The sequence below is a fragment of the Pteropus medius genome, unplaced genomic scaffold (genome assembly GCF_902729225.1).
Source record: "Pteropus medius unplaced genomic scaffold, Ma_sr-lr_union100, whole genome shotgun sequence".
Classification (NCBI taxonomy): Eukaryota; Metazoa; Chordata; class Mammalia; order Chiroptera; family Pteropodidae; genus Pteropus; species Pteropus medius.
The window spans coordinates 6,312,202-6,334,459 of record NW_024347790.1 but is presented as its reverse complement, the minus strand read 5'-3'; the positions used below and the strand labels follow the sequence as shown (position 1 = coordinate 6,334,459).

At 36.3% G+C, this 22,258-nt stretch overlaps 1 protein-coding gene across 1 annotated transcript in view; it reads left to right on the top strand.

Annotated features, from left to right (window-relative positions):
• Positions 1-22,258, top strand: part of NEBL (nebulette) — a 101,010-nt gene that overhangs the window by 37,004 nt on the left and 41,748 nt on the right. Inside the window, 9 exon segments of the mRNA XM_039877524.1 lie at positions 562-666; positions 2,922-3,029; positions 6,778-6,888; positions 9,256-9,366; positions 11,501-11,611; positions 16,106-16,216; positions 16,383-16,493; positions 18,639-18,743; positions 20,423-20,512. Of these exon segments, the coding sequence (XP_039733458.1) occupies positions 562-666; positions 2,922-3,029; positions 6,778-6,888; positions 9,256-9,366; positions 11,501-11,611; positions 16,106-16,216; positions 16,383-16,493; positions 18,639-18,743; positions 20,423-20,512 (963 nt within the window).

Here is a 22,258-nt window from a genome sequence, read left to right as displayed (position 1 = left end):
ACCTTAAAAATTCAACCAACTGTACCCAGATTCCTCGATGCTCTTCTGGGCACCTCTTACCCTCTCCTTTTAGGAAAATGAGTTGAACCGTTTCTCACTTTTCTCTCACCATCAGCCTTCCTCCTGGCCGAGCCCTTGTATACAACTTTTTGTTCTTCTGCGTCTAGCTTTGCTTTCCTCTGTTCTTCTCTCAAAGAGGCTGTTCCACGCATTCCTGGTTTAGGATAAGGGAAGGGCAGATGGCTTCTATTTTGCCCACCTTGCCTGTTCACTCGAGCCCCGTCACTGGCTTTTCCGCTGCCACTCTCCAGTGCCGTGGCTTTTACCTTGTGTTTACAGCTAGTTGTCCTCTGCTTCTCACGACTGTTTCGTTTGCTGTTCCCACTGACCACTGAGAGCTGGTCTGGGTGGCGTTGTCAGTTTATCTCAGTGTCTGGAAATAACTGCGGATGGGGACTCGATAGCCGCTTTACAGCTCTCATTGGCTTGCGTTTTTCAGTTTCTTAGTTGCTCTAATCGGCCTCTTTTATTCTGAATTTCTTTTTGTGTTCTCTGTTTTAGCGAGAGTATAGAAAGCTTTTTGAAGAAAATAAAGGAATGTATCATTTCGATGCGGACGCTGCGGAACACCTGCACCACAAAGACAATGCCAAGCTCCAGAGCCAGGTACGCGCCCTGCCTGTCTGGACCCGCTCAGGTGCAGCTGCTGAAAGACGCATGCGTCCACCTCTGTAGTGTTGAGTCTTGGGGGACACAACACTACAGAGAAAGCGAACGTTGCTCCCCAAAAGCTCAAACTCTGGTTCTTCTATATTGAGTTGGTGAAGCATGAACCATATTTCAATGTAAAGGCATTTTATAACATAACAGTAACTTCACACAATTTAAAACTTCCAATATGTGAATTAATTAAATGATCAGATCTCATGATGATTTCAATTTTTAGAGCGTACTGATTTGTGTACATTTATAGTACACAATTTTAGCTGCAGAATTACTTTTCCAGGCACAAAGCTTATTAAATTCTCAGTTCAATTATAAGTGTTACTAAAACAGGAAAATTATGTTACTAGTGTATGCTACATTATGAAATTCTATTTACACCCTGAAAGAAATTTTTAAAAGACCTTCTTCCTTGCACACTTTAAAGTTGATATCGATGTATTTTTTTTTTATTCTGAGTTACAATAGTTGCAGAAGATGTCATGACAACATCTATTAAATTTTATATCATTCTTTTAAATGCATCTCGTGGAATATGCATTCCTTAATGATTTAATACCCACCCTCATTTATTTAAAAATACACAAACCAGCTCATCTTTAAGGTTTGGAAATGTATGTTTTTTTTTCTCTTTGCATTCTTATTTTTATTTCATTTTTCCCATAAAAATTTATTCTAATATAGTATATTTTAATGCTTTGAACCCTTTCATTGGTCACATATCATCCTTCTTTGAAATAAAAATATGCCTGCAAGATATGGAAGCAACCTAAATGCCCATCAATGGATGATTGGATAAAGAAATTATGATTCATATATACAATGGACTATTAGTCAGCCATTAAAAAAAATGAAATCCTACCATTTACAATGACATGGATGGACTATGGACCTAGAGGTTATTATGCTAAGTGAAATCGGTCAGACAGAGGAAGATAAATACCACATGATTTCACTTATATGTGGAATCTAAGGAACAAAAACAACAAACTAATCAAAAACAGACTCATAAATATAGTGGACAATTTGGTGACAGACAGAGGGGAGGGGGTTGGGAGGCTGGGAGAATGGGGTGAAGGATTAATGAAGTACAAATCAGTAGTTGATAGTTGGTCACAGGGATGGGGAGCATGGCAGAGGGAATGCAGTTAGCATTAACATGATGGCTAGGTGGAGGGCCAGAGGAGGGAGGGAGCAATCAGGGGAATCATTTTATCAACAATATAGAGGTCTAACCAATGTACTGTATACTTAAAACTAATTTAAATAAATAAATTTATTTTAAAAATTATGCCTACAAATACGAATTTTAAAATTTGTTATATTTTCTGCCACTATGAAGTTCTAAGTATAAAAAAAATTTCTTTTGGATTTTATTATCATTAAAATCATTGTTATTATACAACTTAAGAAGCAATTTTAAAAATAATTATTAAATATTAGAACATTAATAAAAATACATTTCTGAATGAAATGAATCATAGTCAAAACTTCAATGTATTGAATTTAAAAAGGTGTGTTGCTAAAAAGTCAACCACTTTGACAATTTACATATAGTTTTAGATTTTGTTATTAGTATATGGAAAATATGGATCATTTTCTAAACTGAAGTAAGATAAGGACTGGTTGTAATGGAAATAAAGAATTCATAATACGATATTATTAAATAATGCATAGTGAAACTGAAAAAAATCACATAAAAGTTCTACATGTTTAACTCAATGTCTGTGGAAAAATTTAGCAGTGTCAGAGAACATTGTCCTCCCTTTGATAGAAAGATAATCACATCTATGTTTTCCTTCTTGTTTTTGACTTACTGATGCACATTCCAAGGTATCACAAGGCGCTGTCTCTGTCTTTCTCTCTCTCTCTTTCTCTCTATATGTATACCATATGTGTATACATATATAACCCCATATGTACAATATATATCTATGTATACCAGCTATTTAAGTACTTTAATCCAGTTCTAGAATTTCATTGTTTAGTAATTTTAAATTATTGTATCCCTTAAAAAACTATGTATCTATAACCTGCGTACTTTCTTTATATGTCATTAGCCACAGAGAACCCAGAGATCAACCTAACTGCGATTTTAGAAAATAGGATGATTAATTTTGGACATATTTCTTTTATGTTGCTCTATTTGTATAAAGGTTCATGAGCTTTATATGCTTTTTATACTGTTTTCAATAAAGGTTAAGTACAAAGAAAAATATGAGAAAAATAAGGGGAAATCAATGCTTGAATTTGTTGAGACACCATCATATCAAGCTTCAAAGGAGGCTCAGAAGATGCAGAGTGAGGTGAGTCCCTTTGGTTTGTTATCAGTTGTTTAATGCATATTTGACATTTTATCATTTGAGAGGAACCAGGAAAGGGGTTCAGAATGTTAAGTGGGTTTAGAGAACCCTGCACGGGAAGACCCAGGGAATCTGCATTCTAGACCTAGGCACCTTATCCGGGCCATTGAGATCCTCTGGTCCTTAGTTTTTCCCATTTGATAAATGTGGATATCAGGCCAGATGAGCCTGTAACGTCCCTCTCACATTCTGTGATTATAAAAGTGACACTTTGTAGTTGTCCATGTAAAACCTATGATGAGCAGAAAAAAAAAAAAGAGAATAGCAAATGAAGAACTGGTTGCTTTATTTACTTTTTTTTCCAATGGCAATAAAACTAACATTTATTAAATACTCTGTGCTGAGTAATATACTAGGTAGTTTATATTTGTCAGCTCATTTAATTCTCTCAAGGTAATGATGCTAGGTGGGCATTATCCCTAGACTAGTAATGCATCTATTGATATTAATTGTCTTACCTAAAATTAGGTATCCAGCAAATGCCAATGTTTTAGGACCTGGTCAAAGTTATAAATGATTCTCTTCTCTGTTAGCTTATTTAATTGATTCCCTCCCACCACCCTACCAATAAATAGTGACATGGAAATTTTAAAATATCACGAGAAGAAGAGATCAATTAAACATTTTTTTCTACTTATCCACTTTTTTTCTCTACTTAAGATAATGCTAAGTCACACCCACGTACTCCCCATACTGGTTTTACTCTGTCTCAGTGAGATTTCTTATGTTCTGTTTTTTTTTTCTTTTTTCATACTTTTTTGGGGATCCAGACACCAGAAACAGAAGGTTTTGTCTGCAGCCAACATCTTGAATACTTTGGGTACAACCAAGTTATTATTTTAAAGGGACAGAAATAGTGGGCAGTAGTATCAGCCGATTATAACTCCAGTGCTTCACTCCAGACGTGCTCAGTGGGCAAGATCTTTTCTGTTCTCTAATAACAACAGCAAAACACGGTGAAACAATAACTTCTGGACAATAAAACTCTCATAGGAATTTTGTAAACATTATGCTGTTTGTTGAGATGCTGTAATTCATCTTCGCAGGGAAAGGGCACTCAGACATTACCGTGGCTCCTTGAATAGTCTCGGTTGCTTAATTTCTTCTTCAAGCAAGAGAAGAGAAGATAATTACTTATATTTTTCATGTCTTATATCATCTTAATAAACCCTGCCACCCCTCCAAACATGTGGATATTTGCTTCTTAAAGAATCAGTGGGCAAAGTAGACTAAATTGTCTTTATTTACATGACATTTAGTCAGTTGATTTTTTTTCCCTTTGGCAACGGACCCTCAAATGAGAAAAGATTCCCCAAGTACAAATTTCACTGCACAGATGACAAGGACTTTAAAGGTGTCCTGGACACTGAAAAAAGTGACGTGCATTCCGTGTACCATCTTTTCTTGTGTGGATCTCGAAATCTGTAGCTAGCACTTGTTTTTTTACCATTGCTGTGACCCCACAGAAGACAAGGAAAATTAAATGTTGACAACTAACAAAAAAAATCTGTCAGATGAACTCAGTCATTGGTTTTGGTTGGCTGTTTTGACACCAGGTGTAAATCAGCTTTAATGTTTAACTGTAGTTATGTGTTTATTATATGCTGTGGAATCCACTTACAGTGTGTGCCTTTGTTAATATTGGCTTTCAGTTTTTGCTACTCTGATTTCTGGTGTTGTCACTGGGGGGAGTTGTCTTTTGCAGAAGCTGATACATGTTTCCCTTTAATTATAGCCATTGACTTGTAGTTTTTTAGGCTCAGCAATTATGTTTCTGCTCAGCAGAGCTTAAGGAAAAAGAAATCTTCCAATAGGAAATATCTTTGGACCAAATTTATACTATAAAGAGCTATACTATGCAATTTATTCCATGTAATTTGGCATTTAAATTTTCTGCTAGAAAAATAAAATATCTAAACATCTTAGTTAGACAAAGTTTGACATGAAAGATGTCTTTACATGTGGGACCTGTGAAGCAGACACGTGGTGGTGCTTACCCCTAAGAGGTAAACTTGACCATGAGCTTTTGAGATTGTATTGATGATCGCAGTATATAATAAATACTCGTGTATTTATTATAGCCTCCAATTATGCTGCTTTCACTTCCTTCTAATACCAGATGTAGGTTGAATCAATGTTTTCTAGAAATCTCTAAATCTGGTTTTGAACAGTTCTTTGTCTTCAGTTTTACAAATAGACCTCCCCTAACAAAAAGCAGACTAAAGTTTTTTGTTTTTTTGTTTTTTTTAAATATTGGCCAGTTCTAGTTATAATCAAAGTAACGACTTACTTAACAACTTACATCAGTAAAATAACATTTTTTTAGAGGATCAAGGCTTTTTGAAGAGAAATATCTGAAATAAATAAACACATATATTTATATTTCGCTTTTTTAAAGAGTCTTTTTTTTTTTTTGGCTTGGAAATGCCCTGGATTTAGCCCTATAACTGTACTATCTCAGTTAATTTTACCTAACAGCAGAACATCTCAATACTGTTCTTAGGTGTGTCTATCGTTCCTTTAATTCATAATATTCTCAATGCAATTTCATAATTAGCTTTGTTAGTTTTAGTATTTACAGAACATCCGTTCTGACCTTTTCTCTGGCTCTATACCTAGATCATTTGTTAAACGGCCATATGTAACATAAATGTTGGTGAGGAGACACACGGCCTGTTCTCTTATCTTCCCTCGTGGTTTGGAACATTTCTTCATACAGTTACCTGTCTCTGTGATAAGTACATAATGAACCTGGCAATAACTTTTCATGTTGCATTCATAACAGTCTCATGCACAATTTATTTATTTTTGCCATCTTTGTGATACAATTTGAATAAAATATCTAGCCGGTAAAATCTGAGCCCTCGTTTGGTGAATATTTTCACATTGGATGGATATTTTCGTTATTTAGAGAGACTGTCTTTATAGTCATAAAGTGTGCGTTTTCGTTGATTTTCAAATGCGTAGTTAAATGCTAGAATTTAGAGAATTGGAGCTAAACAGTGGCTGAGCGTCAGAGGGGCAGGTCGGGGTGTGCATTTTAGTTCTTCACGATCACTGTCAGCATCTTTCATTTCTTGGCGGGAACTCTTACCTAAAGAACCATTTATCAGCTTCAAGATAAGATTCTCTCCAAAGTGTAACTTGATTCATGTCACACAAACAAGAAGTATCCTGAATGCCAAGATTATTGAAGGAATGTCTAACCCTTCAGCTTCCATTGCATTTTAGAAATGGTCTTTCCCAAATTCTCAAAACATCGACAGTAGGAGAGATGATGAGAAAGCGAACATTATTGCTACTTTGGTTTCAATGGTCTTCTGTGCTGCCAGATTTTCTTCCAGCGGATGGATCGACTGCCTTTTGAGTGAACCAGTCAGGTGATCCAATCACATAGCCCACTTTATTGGTTCCCCTATATCAGACGATAAAGGACCATATAGATATTAAGCGGCCTCAGTCAGGATATTCTCCCAGAGGATGTCGGTACTTGATGATTCTGATTTTATTTGGTAGAATTCTAAAATTTATGATGAAGTTGGAGTTATTTTCCTGTTGATAAGAAGACTCTGAGGTGGTAGAATTATATAAAAAAAACCCATCAATTTTATTTCAAGGACTCTCGTTCTAACATCTTTTCAACAGTCTCTAATATTTTCTAAATTTAAAATGATGCTGTCTTATTTAACAGAAAGTTTACAAAGAGGATTTTGAGAAGGAGATTAAAGGAAGGTCATCACTGGATTTGGACAAAACTCCAGAATTTTTACATGTAAAGTACATCACCAATCTTCTGAAGGAGGTATGATCCTGCTATTTACCACTAAATATTGCAAAAGAAGACTAAAAACTAAAGAAATAACCCTGGCAATATTTACTTAACAATTCTCTACTAAGTCAGTGAGTTTCAGATATTAATCCATTCCTCCTTCTCTCACTTTGACTTCTACTAATAGAGTTTTTTAATTTTTATTTTTATTTTCATAGTAGAGCCAGCCCTTTCTGTAACTTCCCTGTAGCATTCTCATGACATTTGATATCAGAGGCGAGGTGATCATGTGTGAAAGTCTGGATAAATGGTACATTATTTATAAGTCTGGATAAATGGTACATTATTTATAAGTGATTCATGTCCTTAGTAGGGAAAAAATAATGTTTTTAACTGATAGAACATAGGAACTCATGTCTGTTTTTTATTTTATTCTCAGCAGGTTTTCCCTCCAAATTTAGTAGTGCATTTAGCTCACAATTAGTGTATTAAATTTATTTTATGTTAAGGTCCTCACATCTAACAATTAGCAAAACCGTGCTCACAGTCCATCCTGTTAAAAATTTTGTCTTTTTTTTTAAAAAAAAAATGGCTACAAAGCAACTTGGAACTCTTCCAACTCTTTGTTTAAATAGATTCTCTTTACATTAAGAGATGTTACTCCATTTCATCCTGAATTTTGAACTGAAAGAAATCAGTCCTGAAAGAAAGGTCTTAAACAAGCGAAATAAATTTCTATAATTACCTACATAGATGTGTATCATCATGAACTTCTTAAAAACTAAGTGCCAACTGGCCTTTACCATTTAACTGCTTTTATACGTTTAATGCGGTTCACCGTTATAATGTATATTGAGCTGAAATAGGCATGTGATTTATGGAAGAGTTCTCTTGCTACCTTATCTTTTCTCATTTCTCATTCTTATAAAATATTTTGAAGTTGAAGGCGAATCAAATGCCAACTTCCTACTATTCTTGTCTTCTATTTTAAGAAAATATGCAGTATTTTATGTGAATTTTTCAAAGGGGACTTTTTTCATCATTTACATACACATGACAATGTGAGATCTATTTTGAGATCCAAAATGACTTTAATATAATACCATTGCGTTTTTCTTTTATTTCTCTTTTGGAGCGAATTTTTTTTTTATTGATACAGCTTATATATTTCACGATAGAAAACAGGCCCAGACGAGTATCATTAAAAATCTTTTAATTAGGTTAAAGAGATGTCGAATTTTAAAAAGGGACTCTTAGTGACCTAATGAAATGGTAACTTCCTTTTCTAAGTGTAAGCATTTAGCTTTAAATTGTCTTTGCATTTTTTATTTTATTATGGTTCGTACATTTATGCTGATGTTTAGAGTGTTCTAGTATCATTTTATACTTCATTTGATTCCCCCAATTTCCCTTTAACATCAGTAGAGCAAAGTAGTTTTATTTTCATTGTGCCCATATGGGAATCAAGGCTCAGTTACTTAAAGTCCTCTCAAGGGTCACATGACCAAATAATTGAACGAACTCTGACTTTCCTCCAGGTCATTTGACACCAGAGCTCTTTCCAAAATTACATGCAGGTCATTACAACGTCTCGTAGGCTATTAGTTAAGCAGAGGACTGGCTAATTTAATTTCATTGGACAAAGAGAAAATAATATGAAATGAACCCTAGAATTAACTGGAATATGATTTCTTATCATTAAAGGAAGTCTCATCTTTCATCCGGCAAGTTAATCATAAATGCAACTTAGTTGAATTGGATTAAGATATTTATTGTTTTCATATGCAGTTAGTAAGAAAACCGGAAATTCATTCGTACAAAAACACGAGTTACATATGCATTAGTAAAGACATTTGGATCTACTTAAAATATAATATTAAAATAGGTGAAATTCAAACTATATATTATCAGTCTGTAGGAAATCATTTGGTTTATAAATCTTTGAATAAAATGAAAAAAAATTTTTTCTTTGAACCTTGCCTACATCAATCCTTTCGATTTTGTAATTTTCCATTCTTTTTCAACTATGTTCTTTTGGTGATTCACATTTTATGGACAGCTTTCAAAGCAATGCTTCAAATAATTAATAAGAAGCATGTATTCCTAAGATCTTCCTCGCAATTTAAAGGGAAAACATCTTTTTAAAAGCATGGAACCAATATGATACCAAAATATATTGGAAGAAAGGATGAAAGAGAAAAGACTTATTTGGAAGCCACTCTAAACATTAAAAGAGAAAATCTTTCTGTATGAAATAAGGAATATGAATGCTCAGGTGTCTGGTTCATTCTTTTCTAGAGGTAGTTTCTCTTTTCTATGGTCTCTAGAAAACATGTAAAACTATCTATACGTTAAAGAGCTTCCCAGTAAATTTCAAACTTTAATATTCTTGTCTTACAGAAGGAATATAAAAAAGATTTGGAAAATGAAATAAAAGGGAAAGGAATGGAACTTAATTCAGAAGTTCTTGATATTCAAAGAGCAAAAAGAGCATCTGAAATGGCTAGTGAGGTGAGTAGATTTATTTAACAACTGAGAATGTATGACATTTCAGCTGATTTCCTTATCTATAAATATGTCTCAAAGATTATGTATATTCCACAACTTTTATGTGTAAGATGATTATAAGCAATTATGTTCTAGCAGTCTTTCCCACTCAGTGAATTTAAAAAAAAAAAACAAAAAAACGCTCACCATCTCTTTCAATGTGATATGAGAAAAATGACTATTTCCCCATATTAGAGCAAAATCCGTACTATAAACCAAAATAAATTTATGAGATTTAACTTGATCTTTTAAGCAAGTAAAAGGCAGAGATTTAGGACAGTGCGCTGTCGTAGTCTGTCGCTAACAGCAGTTTAAAAGTTCACAAGCTTAAACCGAACCGGCCACTCTAGTCCTTGCCTGGACTGCTGAATGAGTCCAGTTAACCCCCTTCACAAAACGAAAGTGGCTGTTGCTCACTTTACATAAAATTTATAAGAAGGAATCAAGTGCCTCTGAAGTGCTTTCAGTCCTTTATGTCATTATTATGTCACATTATTATGTGTTATGTCATTATTTTGGTATCGAATCATGGCACTGTGCTTTGAGGAGTATCTAGCTGAATTTAGCAGTGAAAAAATTCAGTGCCTGGAAAACTGTGGTGGTGATGATGATGATGGGCCCTATCAGTCAGGTTGCAAATGATAGAAACGCAGCTCACCCTGGGTTAAGCAACAAAGTAAATGTTTGGCTTAGAAAGTACAAAGATCGAGTTTCCTTCAGGTTGGAATTTAAATGATGTCTCTCTTCCGTCATCTCTCGGTTCTGTTATCTTTTCTCTTGCTTCACTCTTGGGAGGCTGTCTCTACGTGGTGGCCCCTCTTGCTGACAAGATAACTCATATCTGTGGCCAGTAATCCCAGCAGGAAGTGAGCATCTGCTTCCTTGTGGTTACAGTTAACACCCAAGAATTGAATCTCACTGTGGCCACCTTCTGTCCTGTGTCCACACCTGACCCAGTCATCGTGCCTGTGGTCAGTGGAATGTAGTATGCTGATGACCCAGGATGGTTCTCGCGGTCACCCATTTGCTTAGTTAACTTTGTAGTTTAACAATGTTTTAAGTATGAACTATTATACATTGTTATATGTTTTGAAAAACTTGCCATCCGTCTTTGATCATATCCATTGTTCTTTAAATAAATTAAAAGAAACATTTAAACGTATTTTAGTGGAATTAAAAGTACATGTGTAGTGCAGGGAAATCAACCCACCCAAAGTGTATGAATTGAGAGGGGTTAGAGGTAATTCCTGAAAAGGAAATTACGGAACTTTTTGCCAAAAGGAGGAGGAGTGGATGCTGGTCAGGAAAAAACAACGGATGTCCATTATGATGTCTTCGGCACACACTGTCATTACATATCTCTACATCAGTAATTTTCTACAAATTCTTTTATTATGGTGAGGTGTCCAGACCACACTCAGAGGTAGATCTTATCATGTTTTGTCAGTAATACTTGGCAATACTTTTTGAAACTATCAATGGCAGAGCCTACCGCATGCGGTCGAATGGCAAGATGGTGGCAGGGGCAGCAGTCGATCAGTTCTTGGTGTACAAGTATAGGAATAAAAGATCAGAAGAAGCTAACAGTTATCAAACACCTACTGCATGCAGGGCGCTCGGCAATATGCTATCTCACTGACTTCACAGTGATCCTGCATGAGGAATTATTACCCCCATTTTGCAGATGAGTAAACCAGCAGTGTTAAGAAACATTCCCGGAGTCACACAGCTACCGAGTGTTCTGGCCTTAAAGCCAGTCTTCCTTCTGCAGCATCCGCTCACTTACAGCTGCCTCCCCGTCCTCTAGACCCTACGACAGCTGTCAGTGAAGGTTCTCACCTGGCAGTTGCCTTTTCGTAGTAAAAAGCTTCGCAGCTTTCTGTACCCTTCCTCAGTCAGAATAGGAATTATAGTCCCAAGCAGTTCAGAAAATTTAGTTCCAGGCGATCACTCATAGCACAAAGTAAGCTGTGTTTTCATCTTTTTTTTTTTTATTTAAATAAATATGTTTAGCCATTTTGGTATTATTGAATACAGATATGATTGTCCCTGGGTGTCTGAATTTTGTAAAATGTAGATTTTTTTTTTTTTCCCCCAGAAAGAATACAAGAAAGATCTGGAGTCAATAATTAAAGGGAAAGGAATGCAAGTTGGCATCGACACCCTTGAAATACAACATGCCCGAAAAGCTTCAGAGATAGCTAGTGAGGTTAGTGGGGTGAGCGATGTAGACCTGGAAATTTGTGTTTTGGAACTTAACAAATAGTAACAACTTGATTAGTACATGGAATTTTCCAAAGTTTTCCGTGACTAGTTTAATAGTTTGGAATGGGAACCGTTCTAAATCATCATGTTTATTTGAAAATTTACAGTTTTTGCTTTGCTCCTCTCCCTTAAATATGTCAAAGAAAATTCAAGGAAAAACACACAAACACAGACACGCACGCACGCACACACACATCTTAACCTCATCCCATAATACAACAAATTTCACATTAATCTGGGCTACGATAAATGTTTTCATGCTAATTTTTTTTTTAAGGATAGATCATATGCTACTCGATATATCTGTGTTTCTAACTTTCTGAGCAGAACTTGAAAATAGTGTGCTAAGACTCTAACATGACATTGACAGCCATTTTTGCGTGATTTGATTGCATATTCTCAAATGTCCTCTGTGACCTTATCGCCATGCTTGAAATTTCTTCAGAGTCAGCATTTGGGGTTGAGGTATTATATATCCTGAATGACCATGTTCATTTATCTAATATCGTTTCCTCTTTATGTAGTACATACAGTGACAGGATGTTAATTTAGAATTTTGACTTAGATGCTACGATATGATGGATATCAGATAACACAGTTGTCAGAGTCAGACCATGTGTGTATTTTTGAAAGGAAATATCCTAGAATTGGCCCCATACCTCTTGACTTCCCCTGTCTAATTTTAAGAATATAAAAGGGTAAGTGGGGTGGAGAGTATGGGGAAGAGATGATTTTGTCAGAAGCATATGTAGAGAAAAATGAGGTGCAGGTTAAGGAGTGCCACTTATTTATTTCGAAGGCTGACTGGGGGAAGACTTCAGCGGGGTTCTCTGACAGCTATAAAATGACACTTGCAGTTAGGAAGAGCTGGCTCAGGCTTGACTCCCACCCAGGAGATCTGGAGGACGGGGGTAGCTGACGAACTGCCGAGGAGTTGCTGCTGTGTTGATATCTGTCCCTATCCCCAGGTTTAGGTACTGGCCAGGGGAATGGGATGGCCATAATGGGTTTAGATAAAGAAGCTGGGGATGGCATAGAATTCTTGACCAATAGGGATTCCATTTAGAAATGGCAGCGGGGGATACATGCTGAACGAGCACTTGAAAACCTCCTTCACTCGGCCCTAATTCTGTTCTCCTCTTGAGAGATAACCATTGTTATAAATTTGTTGGAGAACCTTGCAGATCTATATTTGTGTATATATAGATAAACGTACGTTTGTACACAGACTTAAAAAACTTAAATAATAAGAGCTTTGTTTTGTGCTTCCTTTTCTCACTTCATATTACAGACCCTTTTCCATGTCACTTCATATGGTTAGTTATACCTAATTCTTACAGAAAAATGAGGTATTCCAGAACCTGGATGTGAATACGCAACCATGTAGCTTTTGATGTCTCATAGGCATCACCACATGTAAATGACATGTACAGTGTATTGTAACAGGGAGTCAACATTACTTGCCAAAATCAGAACCCTCAATGTTTCCTCGGATCTGCTTCGCTCTTCCATCCCCATCTTCACAAATGGCATCATTGAAATCCCAGAAGTCACTTTCATTCCTCTTCTCAACAAGTTTTATTGACTCCACCCCCAATGATGGTTCCCTAAACTCACCTTCTTCTCCCCACCCTAGTCCAAGCTACCATCTCGATCACCTGGATCACTACAATAGCTTCCTAACCAGAATTCTGCTTCCAATATTGTCTTTGTATCCATTCTCTGCCCAGCAGCCAGAACAATCCTTGAAGAATTAAATTAGGTTACCCTCCCCACTCCCCCGACTTAAAACTTTCTAGTCACGTCCAGCATCGACGCCATACTCTATGTTCTCGTGTTCAAAACCTGCCTCTTACTCATCTTCTCCCCTCGATCACTGTGCTCCAGCCTCACAGCCTTCCAGTCTGTGCCCTGCAGGTTTTAGGGAATCTGTTCAGCTCTGCTGTCTTTGCGAAAGTCCCCCCCCGGTCTTCGCATGGTTGGTTCTTTTTGCCCTTTCTTGTTATTCATTGCTTAGATTTAATAGTACTTTCTTACGCTGGCCTCCTTGGGCTTCCGAGTGACTAACTACCCAGTAACTATCAAATTACTACTCATAAATCTCTAAATTTTTTCATTTTTGTGAGGAGGGGGTGGCATCCAGTGTCAGTTCAAGGTACTAGATTATAGAATAGGGGTGTGGGTGGGGAATTTGAGGCTGGGGAAGAGTTTTCAAAATCATCCAGATGGAACTGAGAGTTGAAGCCAAAAGAAAGTATCCTGTCACCGGAGAAAAGAATGTGGAAAGAACAGAAATTCTGTATTTCACACTTTTACCTAAAAACAGGCTTTTCTCCAACATATTTTACAAAAAGTTGGAATGTCACACCTTTCTTTATTATGGTAATAGATTAGTTTAATTGGACAAGATTCTGATTTAGGTTTCTCTGTGTACGTTGGGACCACATACTAGGAAAATGGTGTAAATTTAGTTATTAAGAACCTAGGGGAAAAACAGGCCTGGAGAAGTTAGCTGTACTGTGATTATATGGAGCCCAAGCTAATTTTGGTGATGCTATTATCTTGTAATCCAAAATTTTCATTTGCATATAATCATAGCCACGTCCCATTTTGCCCCATTGACAGGCTTTCAAATCCTTTTCAACTAGAATTTGGGACTTTGCCATAGTAGAAAGTTTATTTATTTATTTATTTTATTTATTATGGTGACATAGATGAACAAAGTCCAAGATAGAGTCAACGTGGTATATTTTTATATGAATGTCAAACCTTCTAGTACCTATGGGCTTGACTCTGGTTTTCTTTAGCCAATGGCATTAGCAAACATGAGACAGACAGAGGCTCTAAAAGGAAGTGTGTACTGGAGTTCACCCTTGAAACATAGATGTCATCACGTTGTTAAAAGCCATCTAAGTTTTAGGGTGTTTTAGTATGCATCAGTAAGTAACTGATGCGCCTTGTGTCCTATGTAGTCTTATTTATGGGTTTCAGAATGCTTTTAGATTTGGAACTTCATACTGGAAAATTAAATGACATACTTTCACCCTGGGATCTTGGTGGCTGTCTATGATGGCTGCCTTAGTTCCTACATATATCGTCCTTCGAATGAAGTGTTTTGTTTTGGGGCCTTAAGAGGCTTACTAAAAACTTGGAGCTTTTTTACAGACATAGTAATAATCGAATGTTATTCTTTTGAAAGTTAAATATTATTATTTGGACTTTTATTCAAAAAAGTGAAACTGAGAATCTACTTCAGTGAAAATAGGCAGATTTATGAGCAGAAAATAGGGGGAAAATATAGTATTTCTGTAAAATTGAGTTTTGTCTACAACTTCTCTAAATTTAGAACATCACAAATAAGCAAGGCAACATTTACTTTGAAAGAAATAATCTACAAATCTAGAGTATGTCAACACAATGGGAAATAACTGTTTTGGAGGAAATATAATTAGATATTGTCAGTAGTTTTTTTTCTTTTAATAAAACTTTTCATTGAAGAATAGCATGTACAATTATAACTGTAGAGTTTGCTGAATTTTATAATTAGTAGTTTTAAAATGTGACAAGAGTCGCTTAAGACATTTGTATGTGTGTGTAATTTTGACACTTTTTTAAAGTAACGGATAATCCAACTCAAGCTGGCTCAAAATAGCCAATAATTTATTATTTTTCTGCCAAACAGCAGAGACATTCTTAGACACGGCTTGATCTAGGACTCAAACAGTGTAATTTGGTTTTGGTTTCTGTCTTTCAGTTCTTAGGCAGGCTTTCTTCTCCTGTTTGCAAAGAGGCATCCAGCCGCTCCTGGCACTGGAGCCAGGAGCTTTCTTCTCCATTCATGTCCAGAAGGAAAAGAAAATCTCTTGATATCTTGTGTGGAAAATGAATGCACCTATCCCTGAACCAATCATGAAGGGCCAGGGATGGGGTATGAGGACCGATTTGAATCTCACAGGGCCCACAGACCTGGGTAGTCTTACCCTAGTTGAGTGGTTTAGAATGAGGGAACAGTAAGATGCCCAGTAGTTAAATTAGGGAGCTAATGAAAACAAAAGAGGGGTCACATTCCAGGCAGGCAACCAGCAATTATTCACTACAAAGCGAAAAGCTACAATTTTACAATCTCATTTTATTGATATTCATCAACTGAATTATACATTAACCTACGATTGATCAATTTTATCCCTTTGAAATACAAAATTTTCCCTGGACTAACTCTGTTTTCTTTAATTCAGGTTAGTAGGAAAAAGCCTCCTGATTTCTTATCAATAAGTCATTCCTAGTGATGTTTCTACCACAAGTTAAAACTCTATAGTTCTGTGGAAATAAAAGAAATAAAGGTCCAGCTTATCTCCAAAAGTCACGATCCTGATGTTGCAGTGACATCAAGTTTTTTAGATTATTTTAGAGCCCTAATTGCATGTTTTATTTTCTCTAGAAAGACTATAAAAGAGATCTGGAGACTGAAATTAAAGGGAAGGGCATGCAGGTGACCACAGACACGCTCGATATCCAGAGAGCTAAGAAAGCGTCGGAAATGGCCAGCGAGGTAAGAAATGAATGACGTGTGACGTTTAAAACAAATGCATTGAATGGTATATAGAAAGAATATAAGAGGTATTTCTACATGTGTGGCTTTGAGATTCAAACACATAAATATCTCCATTCTATGGAAGGTTAAGCAAAGCTCTGATGATCATTTTCTGCTCTTTTAGAAAGAATATAAGAAAGACTTAGAAAATGAAATCAAAGGGAAAGGAATGCAAGTGAGCATGGACATTCCAGATATGCTTCGAGCCAAGAGGGCATCTGAAATCTATAGCCAGGTTGGTAAGAGAATGAAGATGCTCAGAATAATGTATTCTAATACCCGGTCACCATGTGTTTTGTGCATTTCTATGATTGATACCTTTTTGAGTGCACTATATTCAAAGTCAGTGCACTCTATTACAAAGGAACCACTGGCCAAAGTTAATTAAGCTCACTCATGAGAGGGACAAGCGCTGCAAATTCAATGCAACAGACATTATTCAGTGTCACAGCTTCTCTGCTGAGGCCCCCTGTTTGGAGTCCAAGGACGTTTTGACCTTTTTCTTTAAACTCTGTTGCACACTTGACGTTTTAATGTTCACACTACAGAAACAAGATTACAAGTGAGTTGTCCTTTATCCATTTTATGATAAATATTATCATTAAAGTAATCAGTTCCAACTAAAACTGAAGAGTGAATAAAACTACACAAAGTGCAAGATAAGAGTGAATATGAAGAACGAAGTTTTCTTGGTAAAATGCAGTCTGCCAAATACGTGTTACATATCCTCTAGAAAAAACTGGATATGGGAGAAAGAATGACCACAAAAGAAAATATTTAGTGGAAGAATTAAAATATGATTTGGGCAAAAAGTTTACTAGAGAAAAATTTCTTTGCTGTGAAATTTACATGGAAAACAATGAATCCCGATGGAAAAAATAGTAAAGGGGAATTAAAAAAAATAAAATGATTATAGAATGCTAAGGAATTAAATTTGGATAATGGGTCTATGCTGAAAATAACTTTTGAGAAAATTTGACTAAATTTGTTAAAAATCTGTTTAAAACATAAGCAAGGAATCTAAACATATATTGGTTCGAAACGTGAGTTTTAAGATGGCAGAGTCAAATGTCAAAGCAGTTGTCTGCTTCTTATATTCCATGGATGACACAGCAGTTGGCATGGTCCTGAAGTGCATGTTCATCTGTCCTTAGTGTCTCAGGGTGGCATGTGAACTTGAAGTTGGTGCTAACTATATCAGCTAAACTAATATCCTAGATAAATACATAAAATAGACAAATGGCCATTTTAGTCAGTGGAGAGAAGTTGCTGTCTCAAGAATACCAAACTCATTCATTCATTCAGCATATATGTCCTGAGCACCCATTTAAATGCAAAATTAGATACGGTTTTGACCTTGGGGAGCTATAGGCTAATCTAGTAATCGAATAACCATACAAAGAGAGTATTATAAACCATGATATACACAATCAGAAAGTAAGGGAAGTAAAGGCTTCTCAGAGGAAGTGATGGCTGAGCTGTCAGAATTCCTGCTTTGACTTAACAGTTGATTTTTTGAGTGTGACACAAGATACATCTAATTTTAAGGAAATATAATATTTTGGATACAGTGGAATTCTTAGAGGATATAATGACACTGTGGTGCATTTCAACGGGAATAATAACTACCTTTCTCAACAAGTAACGGTATGCCATATGCTTAACATTACTGATTTTGGAGTCACAGTGCCTGATTTTAAATCCTAGTTTTGACACTTCTTAGTGAATGACTCAGTTTCCCCATCTGTAAGAGGGAATAATGATAATATCGACTTGTGGGGATAACTAAATGATCTAATGTGTATTCAATATTTAGAGCAGTACCTGTTACAGAGTGAGTATTGTGTGAGTGCTGGTACTAGCAGAAGGCATTGTCCAGGTGTCATAACAGTACATTTAGTAGATAAAAAAAAAACACTGAGATTTTTATCTCAACCACAAAAATACTTGTACCTTTCCCTTAATCAAATACATCTTTTTCTGAAGTAAGAAGCAGAGCATAAATCCAGAAGCATGAAAACAAGTAGGTATAGAGAGCCAGGTTACTCACAGGAGCTACGGGGAGACTTTGAGCAGGGATAGGACAGCCTGTAGAAACACAGAGCACCATAGAGGTCAAGCTCTCCCAAGGCTGTGGGATGCACTGCGCTGGGAACGACTGCCTGAGCAGAGGCGAGGCTGCTGTGTTTGCATAGGCCCTTTATTTTTGCTGTTGCATCGACAACCGCTTTGAATCATGAGATGTAACTTACGGCCACGTGGTATGGTAGAATTGGAAGTACTATCGTTATCATTTCCTCTCTGTCTCTTGCCTTTCTCACATGTACACATATGCACGCGTGTGCATGCACACACACAGAGTAACTGTTTTTATTTCTAGAAAAAGTATAAAGATGAAGCAGAGAAGATGCTCTCTAACTATTCTACTGTGGCAGATACTCCTGAAATTCAGAGAATTAAGACAACTCAGCGAAACATTAGTGCAGTAAGTAGCCATTATTTTTTTTCGGTGGCCTCACTGAGGTTTTAGTTTGTGAGGAGAGCATTTTTCTGTTTTTGTTTTTGTTTGCTATATTGCTTGAATTTCCTATTAAATGTATTATTTTTATTTCTTTAATAAGAATGCCAAATATTCTTGCAAATTATACTTTATCATGATTGCTTTAGAATTACAAATTCAAACTTTCTTCATTGGTACAAGCTATAGTTATTTTTAACTGAATTTTTAAATTTCACTCAGGAAAGAGGAATGGATCATCCAAACAGATTTTACTGTGAAGACACAAATAGTCGTATGAACTGATTTCTTTCCTTTTCATTGATTATTTACACTGAAAATATATCTAGGAATTTATTAGTTTATAACCAATTCCTAAACTTCCACATTTTTTTTTGAGGCATAGGAGTTACATCAGCACCATTAATTGAAAGATTAGGTCTGTGTTTAATAGATATATGAATTCGAATTCTAAAATTGTGAAAATTCGCCATACGGCCAGCATTTAATGTAGAATTAACTCATTTAGTAGTTAAGCAAATGTCTCATGAAAATATAAATTCTGTTAAGTCTGAAGACTTCTAGTATATTTTCTACTTTCTAATGAATTGGCAAGCACTGACCCTCACGGTGTGCTGGGCAGGTCTTCGTGGTCGGGCTCTGCTGAGAAATGGAGTCTCGTTGGAAGACAGGGTCAGAGAAAAAGGCTGCTTTGGCCTTTACCTCCTGTGATTCTGTCATGTTCCAGATTTCCAGCTTTTGGAAGAAAACATCTCTTACACCCCAACCAGGGCCCACAGGATTACCACAGACTGAGGGAGTAGTTCTGTCCTCACGACTTTCTTATAATTATTCTATTTTTCTGTAGGGCTCTTTTGCTTTGCTTTGTGTTTGAAAGGGGTGGATGCTGGTGGAGGCGGAGAGTTGTAGAATAACGAATAAGTGGAAGATGAGGAAAGTAGGCTGAGTTATGTTGATGTTGATGATAGATTTAATATTTTCTTTGAAGAGAATGAGGGCATCTTTGTGTTGGGAGAATAGCACTTGCTCAAAATTTCATGCTGTTTTTGAATTAAATGATAACCATTTAGTTAGCTTTTATAATATGCTCGTTGTTTTTTTCTTAAATATCCATGTGACATTCATATTTGAAGAAGCTTTCTAACATATTCTTAGAGCAAATAATCTGTAGCCACATAAGATACCAGGCAAGCCCTAGAATAGGGATCCCCAACCCCTGGACAGGGGACTGGTACAGGTCCGTGGCCTGTTAGGAACCAGGTCACACAGCAGGAGGTGAGTGAAGCTTCATCTGTATTTGCAGCCGCTCCCCAGCGCTAGCATCACCGCCTCAGCTCCACCTCAGATCATCAGGCATTAGTCTCATAGGAGCACCAGTCCCTGGTGCCAACAAGGTTGGGGACCACTGCCCTAGAACATGCATGAGAGGGTTATTACTTGTAAGATTATGGCATATGAAACAAAGTTGGACATTTATTCTCATAATGGATTACTTAATTGATTAATGTAACATTGATGCTCATAAGTAGAATCTGTGTTCACATTACTTTAAGACCTGGGAAGTTATCTTTCTTTAATAAGAATCTAATCTAGGACTCAAATTCTAATAAGCGTATAATTACTCTTTTCTTTCTCTCATAATAAAGGTATTTTATCAGAAAGAAGTAGGAGTAGGCACAGCAGTAAAAGATACTCCAGACATTGACTGAGTGAAGAAAAGTCAGCAGAATATTTGAGTTCTTTATGGCATTAATTATACTTGCCAAAAGCAGATATAAGTTGGATGAATGTTTTCCATTCTTTACTAAACTGGCTGCCTTTTTCTTTTATTTTTCACTTTGTTCATGTGCTATTTCATCAAATATCAAAGTTCTAACTTTCAGAAGGAAAACTAGCCTTGTTCCTCATGATCCTAAGGCAGGGCCTCATCTTGATATATCATAGTGCACGAGGTAAATCACTTGAATGGTGCAGTAACAAAGTTTAAGATTAGATTTTATCTTTTCAAACAGAATTTTAACCGTATTAAATTTTTCAGAGAAAAGGTAAATCCCAATCCTACTCCACAACTTGGGAGAAAGGAATTTTACCCTGGAAAAATGATTAAAGGCCTAGAACATTTATTCGGTGGTTTAAGAGAAGGTTTCAAAGGCTCCATTTGCTTTCTACTTCTTCCGGTTTCCAGCAAAGAAACATACACCTTCACTACAATTTGTAACTCAATTCCCTTTGAGCCAGGGGGAAGGGTAGAGGGGATGCTTAATGCTAAAAGTATAACCTCTCCATTCAATGCCTGACATTTACAATGGCTTATTGCTATCCTCACCTCAACAGGTATTCTCCAATGTACATGTAATGTATTCAGTTTCTTGTCAAGGAAATCAAAAGGGTTCTTTCCTTAAATCCCCTTCTTGACCTTTCTCTTTACCTTCACCTTGAAGGCAGAGCCTTTTTTTAAGTAATCCCGGTAGAACTGCCTTGATTTGACTCACCTGTCAGGAACTCTGATAGTTACGTGGCATCCTTAGAATATTAGCGTGCACTGGCATTTGTGGAGAAACTTTAGGAAAGGCAAGGTGATACTGTAGTAAAACATGCTTCAAAATGAATTTGCAGAAATTGTACAGAATACGAGTGTAATAAAATCCCTGTAGCATGAATGAAGCGATCTCCTGCAGAAAGCAGAGGAGAAGGGTCTAATGATGAGGCTATATAGATGTGTTCCAATCTACCGTGGTGAGAGCCTGTCTCCGGTGATGCTCAGGTCTAGGAGAGGAATTCGTTTGGCAGAGAAGTGTAAAATGTTTTGTTTCCTTTGCTTTCAAATGATAATATTCGAAACGTACTGTCTGTGTACTGGAATATGGTATTATAAATGTTCTGTAGTGTGCAGCTCTATTGCCTACAGTGAAATGACTGTGCCATTTTGATTAGTTTAGAGTCCTATGGAAAACAAAACTGTTCATCTTTAATCATGTATAACTTCTCACTCGAGGAAAATCGCACAAAGTAGTACAGTATATCATTTCCTCTCGCGGCAAACAATAAATTCATAGTTCTGTGTCTCTGTGTGGTTGGGCCATAAACTCTTGCTTAGTATTCAAATGGAAAATTGCCCTTTCAAGATTAGCTAGATCTGTCAAACCAAGATACGATTCTCTAACATTTAAAGATCTCGACATTTTCTACGTCCAGAGTACAAGCCTCTTAGCTATTAGCTTTCTCTAAGAACTATTTTTGAATCTTATTTGGGGGTAGCCTCTCCTGGTATACTCTCAATTTAACTTTTTTGGATCCAAACTAATATTGGCATTATTACTTATATTAAATCTACAGATACTGAGACATACATGACATCTGAGATATTTAGGTGCCGCTTTTGTTAACTGTCAGCATAGATTTCAGCTTTAATCATTTTAAACATTACCAAGTGATTTCTAAAATATGTTTTGTGTAGATTCAAATCTTTGCTCAATTTCAAT